This window comes from Nicotiana tomentosiformis, chromosome 8 (genome assembly GCF_000390325.3).
Source record: "Nicotiana tomentosiformis chromosome 8, ASM39032v3, whole genome shotgun sequence".
Lineage (NCBI taxonomy): Eukaryota > Viridiplantae > Streptophyta > Magnoliopsida > Solanales > Solanaceae > Nicotiana > Nicotiana tomentosiformis.
The window spans coordinates 7,004,204-7,015,000 of record NC_090819.1 but is presented as its reverse complement, the minus strand read 5'-3'; the positions used below and the strand labels follow the sequence as shown (position 1 = coordinate 7,015,000).

The following is a 10,797-nucleotide window of genomic DNA, read 5'->3' as shown; positions in this document are numbered from 1 at the left end:
CAGATTTATTCACTAAATCTTTGCCAACTTCAACTTTTGAGATGATGGTATACAAGATTGGAATGCAGAGACTCAAATATTTGAAACAAGGTTTTCATGAGGGGGAGTAAAATACGCGATGTACTCTTTTTTTTCCTTACTAAGATTTTTTCCCATAGGGGTTTCCTTATAAGGTTTTTAATGAGGCATTTAGCAATGCGTATTACTAAATATGTGTATTCTTTTTCCTTCACTAGGATTTTTTTCCTACTGGATTTTTCCTAGTAAGTTTTTAATGAGGCACATTATCTTTTAGTGAACATCCAAGGGGGAGTATTATAAATATATTATATTATGGATGTTCATTTAGTTCTCCGTTGTAAATAAGCTTCCTGAAGAAGTTTATCCATATGAGACTCCGACGTAAATATGTTTATCTATCTAGTACTCTATTGGAAATAAGCCTCCTGAAGAAGTTTATCCATATGAGACTCCACCGTAAATATGTTTATCTATCTAGTACTTTATTGAAAATAAGCCTCCTGAAGAAACTTATCATTTTGGTACTCCGTTATGGATAAATATTACCCCCGATAGAAGATTATCTATATCTGGTACAGTAGCAGCTTACAAACAACTTACATGCAGCTTACACAACAGCTTGTTGTAGCAGCTTGCAATAGCAGCTTACACAACAACTTCCTTTCTTCTATAAATAAAGGAGTTTTCAGTTCATTATGTACATAAGTTTGAAATTTGAATAATATATCAGTTTCTCTCTATACTTGTCTTTACTTTACAGTCTTTATTTTATAACAAAAAGATTATTATTATTTTCTTATTAGGCTATTTTAAAAAGATAATATATTTATAAATTTTAAAATAATTTAACTTTACTTGAACTTCTCATATTTTTAAGCATACATTTTTATAGCCATATAAATAATATGATACGCTTAAGACAATACTATCTATACTATATTAAAAGCACGAAGGCCCTTAGCGAAATGTCGTTCGCCCTTTTTACCCTTTAAATATAGAGTTCACATTAGACAAAATAGTTATTTGATTATTTTTCCTAAAATTTAGGATTCTAAAGTCAGCTAAAATTATTGTTATTAATTATTTCCTTATATAAACAATGTAAAAAGTCCTAATATTTAGGTGTGCAAGCGGGTACATGTTTAGGGAAGATTACTAACGAAGCATTGAAATATCTAAACTTCTTTTTGAGAACTTTTATAAGTGTGATGTGCTAAAGCACACATTTTATAAATTTAGTGTATATAACCGAAACAAAAAGTATACAAACATATTTTTAATATTAGTTAAAATCTCAAATTATAAATTTTTATTTAAGAGTTGTCTACGAATGTTAGATTATGGGTTTGCGCTCCAATCCCAGATCCTACATTATTATTTAACAGCTAAATAATACTCTAACAATGTAAATAATTTAACTTATTTTGAGAACATTAACAATAAAAATAATATTTAAGCAAATTTTAACTCATTTTATTTATTTCTAGAAATAAATATTGTTGGATTTAAATATTTCTAATCTAATAAAATTCTTTCTATGATAATTATATCTAACAATATATGAAGTATCTTATTATTATTAGTATTCTTCAACTTGAGTTCAATGGGAATAATATAAAATTTATTAGGTACTTTGAGCAAATAGAAATTATTTTCTTAAGGCTATGAGAACATAGTATAGTTACATAATATTTGACAAGTTGGTATGTTATTCTACACTATTTGAGCTATTAAAATAAATGCGCAACTCATGTATCGAAGTTATGTAAAAGTATTAGAATACTTTTGAATGATATAATTTTTTTCTTTATTAAGTTGGCTAATAGGATCAATAGTTCTTATTAAGCTTTTACTTTAAAAAATTTATTTTATAACTCATTACATAAACTTCCATTGATATTGATATGAAGAACAACTCTAAAGCTAGTATTTTAAAAAGCTTATAATAATCAAACAAAAATTCAAATACGTTTAAGGCCATAACTTTTGCTTCCACCGTCTCTGAAACTCTCCTACTACTTACTTTCTCACTCCTTTGTTTTTATCTTCGAACCTTTGTGGGTTTTTCCCTTTTAAGTTTTGTTTGCCCGTATTTGTAGTGCTTTTGATATTCTATTGTTCAGTACCACCTCTGTTTCCTGTTGAAGTAAGGAAAAACTCAGGTTAAAATCACCTGGCGCTGGGTTCTTCACTGCTACACCCGTGAACTGGTCAGTTTACATTTTCTACAATTTTTTTTCTTTCTTCTATTTATAATTTTGCCTTAGTATTTCTGCATAAGGGTCTTATTTTACCTTCTCTGAAATTTTCTTATCTTAGGGGTTTCGAGATTTTCGTATGATAAGATTCAACAGTATAAAAGGACTTGCAAACAAGAGAGAATGATTTTTTGTCAATTGGGTTGTCATTAGAAAAATAAGAATTGAAAAGACAATTTCTTTAAAGGGAAGATCAAAGTGGTTGTTGAAATTGGATTTCGCTTCTTCATTCCAACTTGAGTTTCCTAAATCCATTTTGGGGTAATGGGTGCTGGGAATTTTGGTTATTTTATGAAGGTCATTTTGGTAGTTGTGATATTGTAAATTCTCTCTTTTATCGATTAATAACATTGGTAAATTTGATTGTTTATCATTTTTATGGTACAAAGATAGTTTTTAGAAACTCAGATGTACTTGGTAAGAGAAACAAATTTGTTTCTTACACCTGAAAAAAGATAGATTTGTTGTAGTAGCAGCATCTGAGCACCGTTGGTTCAAGTATAAATGAAACATATGCTGCATTGCATATAATGTAGATATTTAAACTTCCAGATTAGATTGTTATACTGTCATGTTTAGCTTCTTCGCTATCTCCTTCCTTCATTTTTCCAACGGAAAAGCAGTACCAACAGCAGAAAATGGGTTGCACTTTTCTTTAATATATCCAATTAAATAACTTCTTTCCTAGCTGATATGTTTCAGTGGTTTGATTTTTTTTGTCTTCTCTTGTAATTGTTAATTCTGTTTTGTCACTATATATTATGTGTGGTTTCTTAGATGTAAATAATGTTACTCAAGCGTGTGATGTCGTATACTATTTTCAGCTAGTAATTCATCTCGTGATGACATGTATGTAGCCTACATGTTTTTATCGAAGATAGGTCTACTTATGAGTGCTTTGATTTTCTCTTTACAGCTCTTTGGTCGCCCTCAATGCTAATGGTGATCCCCAAGGTTCAACAAATGAATGAAACTATGATCGTATCCGGATAGAGATGATGGTCTTCCTCTGATGTCTCCAAGCCGGCCATAATAGAATAGATAGTTCGGTTAGGAACTACTCATGATTCTAACCGTAATATAAAGAGCATATGCAGATTGTACTACAGCTTGCGCTGACGGTTCCAAAGATGTATATGATAGATGCGTAATAGCTGCCCATGTTTGTGCTAATAGCATGATCTATAATGCAACTGAATGGTTTATCTGATATAAGGTTTCAATTTTTTCTAGACGTGGAATGGAATTGGTCCGGCTAATGAAAAGAACTTCTTGTTACAACTATAGGGTACCAACTTGGCAAGTTTTCTTTACATACCATTGAAACAGATTAAAAGTTAATAGTGTGGTTATTCTGCTGTTTTGCAGTATTTATAGATCTCCTATTCTTCTTTTTTGCTTTATGCACAACAAATATTCTTTTATATCTTTGTAAGAAATACTTACATTTGGAATGCATATTTGCACCAAAAGAACCTAAAAGAGTGCAACAACAAGTTATCTTTGTTGTTGAATGACTATAGGCATGAGTATATTGACCTCTTAATTTCTAGAATTGTATTCTACTACAATGTAGATCAATAACTCTCAACCCATTAGCAAGTATACACTGTTATACTTTCAGCAGAGAAGATACCAACTCCATTCATATCCTGATATGTTTTTTCATTGCTTAGGAAATACTATCGGATGTTAGTTTTATCTCTCCAATGGTAAAACACAGATCTTCTTGTGTATTGCAAATGCTCCTGCTTGGGAAATGTTAACCGATCTTACAAGTAATTTTTGTCTTCATCAAAAATCAATACTTTTTAAACAAGAGTTACCATGGTACTCTTTACGCTATCAAACAATATTTATCAAAATAAAACACGACTCTAATCCAAAGTGTTGGGCCCGGGCAAGCCTGGCCAATCCCATCTAGTCTTTCTTAAACGTTGTAGTTAATCAAACGATATTACACAAATGAAATGGAAACAATTCTTATAAGTTCTATGCATTAAATAACGTATTATAAGTAATAAAAAATAAATAGTAAGTTACATGCTATAATAAGTTAAATCATATTAATAAATATAAACAATTTATTATAATAATATATGTATATAATTTAAATACACTAGTTTTAGGATACGCGCGTTGCGCGTGAAACATTATGAAAGATTTTTTATAAACTAATTAGAACAATTACAGATAAAAGTATAATTGGCTAAAAAATGAAGAAATGTAGTCATACAACAGTCCTTTGATGCCTTATTATTGGATCCATAGAAACTAAATTACAATGAATTTTAACTTGCTAGGTAAAATCTCTAGGTTTTTACTACTTAACATAACGTGCTTTTAAAAAAGGTAGATGACAACAGCCCCCAAAACTCCATCATCCAAACTACCACAATTCCACCAAAGCCACCGGATATTTCAACCAACATTATGACAAACGAGAATCCGTCAAATGATCACAATTCAACAATTGGAAGCTAACTTCGTTGCCTCAGAGGCAAAGCCTCTTTCCATAGCAATATGGGTCCGTTTTCCCCAGCTACCTACTGAATTTTACGATAGCATAATCCTACAAAGGATTGGCAATACCATAGAAAGGCTGTTAAAAGTTGATGCTTGCACGTCCCCTACATTAAGGGGGCGATATGCGATATTATGTGTGGAGATCCCTATGGACAAACCAGTTAAACCTTTTATTTTTATTGGATCTCATAAGCAGGATATCTGTTATGAGGGAGAAAAATTATTGTGCAAGAATTGCGGGAGATTAGGCCATGTTGCCCTACAATGTCACTACTACATTAAAGAACTGTTTTTTTTTAAAGCTTAAATGTAGCTTAAAAGAGGGTGAATGGAAAATGGAAGAAAATTGAAAATATTTGAGTTTCCCTCCTTAACAAATGGATATTGTCTCATATTGAAAGAGGAAAAGATTTTGATAGGTATATATACAATTGCACTTCTTATAGCTCTTAAAGAGTTAAGAAGAAGGCAAGCATCGCGCCGTCGTCGTCGCTCGCTCGGCTTCGGATATTTGGATTTGGTCAAGTGATCGATTGATTGATTAATTTTTTGGACCAAATTTATTTGTTAATAGTAAATATTAACAGAATTGTTATTAAATATCCGTTTTTTTGTAAACAGAATATTAATATTAAATCATTCAGATTTGAAGAACAGTTTGCACCTCTTCAAATCCGAAAAGTCCATTCTCTCAGATTTTCCATACGAAGTTCTGACTTCTCCTCCTTTCTTCTGCATTGTTTTAACTACAAACAAAATATCAGTAAGTGTGATTTGCTACCGATCTTTATGTTGGCTGAAACATTGGTGTTTGAAGTATCGCTACACCAGTGTGTAATTCGTTCTATCCTGGGAGGAAATAATCCATAACCTTAGGTACTAGGAGGGGATTAAATTCTTTAAGGAAACACTGTGAATTCAGTGGACTCGGATTAAATTCTGTTTCTTTTATATTTATGTTATTTTATCTTCTCCATAATTATTTTACAAATACAGCTAAATAACAAGCTTAAGGAATTTAATATTTTCTGTATTTGTGTTATATTCACTGTTTCTGGAGACTAAAACCTGTGTGATTTTTTACTCCAGCGGAGATTAAAATCTACGTGATTTTAACGTTTGTTTGTGTTATTCTTTTACAGAAATAAAGAATGACAATGGGAACCAGACTGTTCCTATGGTAACTTCCAACGCATCGACAAGCCGAACAACACCGGCATTGGCACCGGCAGAAAAACCCAGAAAATTTTTCGGGATTGACTTCAAGCGCTGGCAGCAGAAAATGTTCTTCTACTTGACGACTTTAAGTCTGCAGAAGTTCATTACGGAAGATGTTCCTGTTCTACCCGATGAAACTCCAGAAAATGAACGCTTTCTCGTGACTGAGTCGTGGAAGCATTCTGATTTTCTATGCAAGAATTACATTCTTAGTGGACTAGAGGACAATCTGTATAACGTCTATAGTAATATGGAGACGTCAAAACAACTGTGGATAGCGCTTGAAAGGAAATACAAAACGGAAGATGCCGGGTTAAAGAAATTCGTTGTCGCTAAATTTTTGGACTATAAAATGGTAGATAGCAAGTCTGTTATTACCCAAGTCCAAAAATTGCAAGTGATTATTCACGATCTCCTTGCTGAAGGTATAAGTCAAATTAATACTAATGTTGAAAGTATTAATAATATTGTTTCTACTAACAGAATTTTCACTAAAGGTCTTGTCATCAATGAAGCGTTCCAAGTTGCAGCAATGATTGAAAAGTTGCCTCCTTTGTAGAAGGACTTCAAAAATTACTTGAAACACAAACGAAATGAGATGTCCCTTGAAGATCTCATTGTTCGGTTGAGAAACGAAGAGGACAATAAAGCTGCTGAAAAGAAAGGACGTGAAAACTCAACAATAATGGGAGCAAATATTGTTGAGGATAGAAAGAGGAAGAAGGCTTATGGACCGAAAAGCAACCCAAGCAAAAAGCGGTTCAACGGAAATTGCTACAACTGTGAAAAAGCTGTACACAGATCTGCAGATTGTCGTGCTCCAAAGAAAGACAAGAAGAAGGGTCATGCAAACATGGTTGAAAAGCAAGAAGATATCGATGACTTGTGTGCTATACTTTCTGAATGGAACCTGGTAGGAAATCCTAAGGAGTGGTGGATTGATTTTGGAGCCACTCGCCATGTTTGTGCTGTTAGAGAAGCATTTGCTACATATGCTCTTGTTGGACCCGAAGAGACGCTTTCTATGGAAAATTCTGCAACGGCAAAAATTGAAGGATCTGGAAAGATATTTATGAAAATGACTTCTGGTAAGGTGGTGACCTTGAACAATATCCTTCATGTTCCCGAGATTAGAAAGAACTTAGTCTCTGCTGGACTTCTTGTTAAGAATGGGTTTAAGTGTGTATTTGTATCCGATAAGGTTGTAATAAGTAAGAATGAAATGTTTATAGGAAAAGGTTACCTCACTGAGGGCCTTTTTAAGCTGAATGTAATGGTTATTGAGAATAATAATAAAATTTCAGCTTCTTCTTACTTACTTGAGTCAAATGAATTATGGCATATACGTTTGGGTTATGTCAATTACAAAACCTTGCAAAAAATGATTAATTTGAAAGTATTGCCTATGTTTGAATGCGACAAATCAAAATGTCAAATATGTGTGGAATCTAAGTATGTTAAACATCCTTATAAGTTAGTTGAAAGGAATTCAAATCCTTTAGACTTAATTCACACAGATATTTATGATATGAAGTCAATACCATCTCGAGGTGGAAAGAAGTATTTCATAACTTTTATTGACGACAGTACTCGATATTGCTATGTTTACTTACTTAATAGTAAAGATGAAGCAATAGATGCATTCAGGCAATACAAAAATAAAGTTGAAACGCAACGTAACAAGAAAATTAAAATGATAAGAAGTGATAGGGGTGGTGAATATGAATCTCCTTTTGAAGAAATATGTCTAGAATATGGAATAATTCATCAAACAACTGCCCCTTACACACCCCAATTCAATGGGATTGCAGAAAGAAAGAATCGTTCATTAAAGGAGATGATGAACTCATTGTTGATAAGTTCTGGTTTGCCACAGAACTTGTGGGGGGAAGAGGCCGTTCTTATGGCTAACCGGACACTAAATCGAGTACCCCATAGAAAAATACAATCCATTCCATATGAAAAATGGAAAGGAAGGAAACCCAACTTGAATTATTTTAAAGTGTGGGGGTGTTTGGCAAAAGTGCACATTCCTAAACCCAAAAGAGTAAAAATAGGACCAAAAACCGTTGATTGTGTTTTCATAGGATATGCGACCAATAGTAAAGCATATCAATTTCTGGTTCATAAATCAGAAAATTCCGACATTCATAATAATACGGTTATAGAATCAGATAATGCTGAATTCTTTAAAAATATATACCCGTATAACAAGGAATGTGAGTCGATTGGTGAAGGATCTAAACGACCTCGAGAAGAAACAAAAGAAAGTATATTTAATCAGGAAGATCCAAGACGTAGTAAATGTCAAAGAACGTCTACTTCATTTGGACCAGATTTTGTGACTTTCTTATTGGAAAATGAGTCTCAAACATTTAAAGAAGCTATGTCTTCTTCGGAATCATTGTTTTGGAAAGAGGCAGTCAATAGTGAAATAGAATCCATATTGAATAACCATACATGGGAATTGGATCTTCCTCCTGGAAATAAACCTCTGGGTTCTAAATGGATTTTTAAGAGAAAAATAAAAGATGATGGCACTATTGATAAATATAAGGCAAGACTTGTAGTCAAAGGGTATAGACAGCGAGAAGGTCTTGATTATTTTGATACATACTCTCCGGTTACAAGAATTACGTCCATACGAATGTTAGTAGCATTAACTGCAGTTTATGGTCTTGAAATTCATCAAATGGACGTTAAGACGGCCTTCTTAAATGGAGACTTGGAGGAAGAAATCCACATGGAACAACCTGAAGGGTTTGTGGTTCCTGGTAAAGAAAAGAAGGTATGTAGACTTGTTAAGTCTCTTTACGGACTAAAACAAGCACCCAAATAATGGCATGCGAAATTTGACCAAACAATGTTGTCAAATGGTTTTAAGATAAATGAATGTGATAAATGTGTGTAAATTAAAAATGTTCCAAATCACATAGTCATTGTTTGCTTATATGTGGATGATATGCTGATAATGAGCAATGACATTGCCAACATAAATGCGACTAAGCGTATGCTAACTAGCAAGTTTGATATGAAGGACTTGGGAGTTACTGATTTAATTATGGGGATTAAGATCAATAAGATTCCTCAAGGTCTAGCATTGTCACAATCTTATTATATTAAGACAGTACTTGGAAAATTCAAGCACTTAGGGTTTAAAGTTGCAAAGACTCCAATTGACGTGAATCTTGCATTAGCAAAGAACAAAGGCCAAAGCATATCACAATTGGATTATGCTCGTGTGTTGGAATGTTTAATGTATATCATGAATTGTACACGACCAGATATAGCTTGTGCTATAAGCAAATTGAGTCGATACACGAGCAATCCAGGTCAATCTCATTGGATGGCAATGAAACGAGTTTTGGGATATTTAGAACATACCCAGGACTTTGCTTTGCACTACAGTAAATATCCTGCGGTGATTGAGGGATATTGTGATGCAAATTGGATCACCGGTTCAACTGATTCTAAGTCCACAAGTGGATATGTATTCACTATTGGTGGAGGAGCGGTATCTTGGAAGTCGTCCAAGCAAACTTGTATTGCCCGCTCTACAATGGAAGCTGAATTCATAGCCTTAGATAAAGCCGGTGAAGAAGCTGAATGGCTCCGGAATTTCTTGGAAGACATTTAATTTTGGCACAAACCGTTGGCACCAATATGCATACATTGCGATAGTCAAGCTGCAATTGGAAGGGCTGGGAGTGTGATGTATAACGGTAAATCTCATCATATACGACGAAGACATAAAACCGTTAGGCAATTACTCTCTAGAGGAATTATCACGATTGACTATGTAAAGTCAAATGATAATGTATCGGATCCACTTACAAAAGGCCTAACTAGAGAGGTAGTTGATAAATCATCGAGGGGAATGGGACTATGGCCGAGAACAAGCCATTGTGGCGGTAACTCTACCTAGAAGACTGGAGATCCCAAGATCCAGGTTCAAGGAGATCAAACAAAGTCATTAATAACGGTTCAACATTGTCAACTAAAAGTTTGGCCCATTCTCGTGATGAGATAATGTTCAGTACCAAGGATAAAGCATTAAGGCTTTTTAATGATTTCTAAATTTGATACGGGGTATATCAAATAGTGTATTTACGGAATGACACATTTAGGAATCACCTATGTAAGTGTGAAGTGCTAGCCGCTTCAAGGAGAATTTTGTAAGGCCAATTCTCTACGCACTTATTAAACGAGGCGGTGTTCATGGCTGAAACGAACACAACAATGAGAGCCAAAGACAGTTAAGGGTTAGTTGTGTGACTTATGGTTGTCTAGGTATACACCAAAGTTCGACGGTTCAAAGATATCAAATCTACCGATTGACCGAGTATATCCGATATAAGTTCACTACGGAAAGTTCAAAGGGAAACCTACTTATCCTGATACAATTAATCCTTGCTTGCGAATCACATAGTTTTTCATGCATATTTCCGTGATATAGCCATTTCGCATTCATGTGGGGGATTGTTGGTTTTTTTTTAAAGCTTAAATGTAGCTTAAAAGAGGGTGAATAAGAAATGGAGGAAAATTAAAAATATTTGAGTTTCCCTTCTTGACAAAGGGATATTGTCCCATATTGGAAGAGGAAAAGATTTTGATGGGTATATATACAATTGCACTTCTTATAGCTCTTAAAAAGTTAAGAAGAAGGCAAGCCTCGCGCCGTCGTCATTGCTCGCTCGCTCGGCTTCGGCTACGGCTTCGGCTTCGGATTTGGATTTGGATTTGGATTTGGTCAAATGATCGATTGATTGATTAA

General features: G+C 33.8%; 1 protein-coding gene and 1 long non-coding RNA gene across 2 annotated transcripts; both read left to right on the top strand.

Annotated features, from left to right (window-relative positions):
- Positions 1-2,005: 2,005 nt before the first annotated feature.
- On the top strand, positions 2,006-3,649 carry LOC104088688 (uncharacterized). Its single transcript, XR_684629.4, has 2 exons — positions 2,006-2,231; positions 3,196-3,649. It is a non-coding gene; the product is annotated as an uncharacterized lncRNA (long non-coding RNA).
- Positions 3,650-5,133: 1,484 nt separating this feature from the next.
- LOC138897028 (uncharacterized) lies at positions 5,134-6,582 on the top strand. The gene is made up of 2 exons (XM_070182982.1): positions 5,134-5,224; positions 5,948-6,582. The coding sequence occupies exons 1-2, from the start codon at positions 5,134-5,136 to the stop codon at positions 6,580-6,582; spliced, it is 726 nt and encodes a 241-aa protein (XP_070039083.1).
- Positions 6,583-10,797: the final 4,215 nt, after the last annotated feature.

What these genes read in the sequence shown, in the direction of transcription:
- LOC138897028 (XM_070182982.1), top strand. Translation starts at nt 5,134, where the DNA reads ATGGAAAATGGAAGAAAATTGAAAATATTTGAGTTTCCCTCCTTAACA. An exon ending in AGAGGAAAAGATTTTGATAG is followed by an intron (nt 5,225 to 5,947) that starts GTATATATACAA and finishes ATTCTTTTACAG; the next exon opens with AAATAAAGAATGACAATGGG.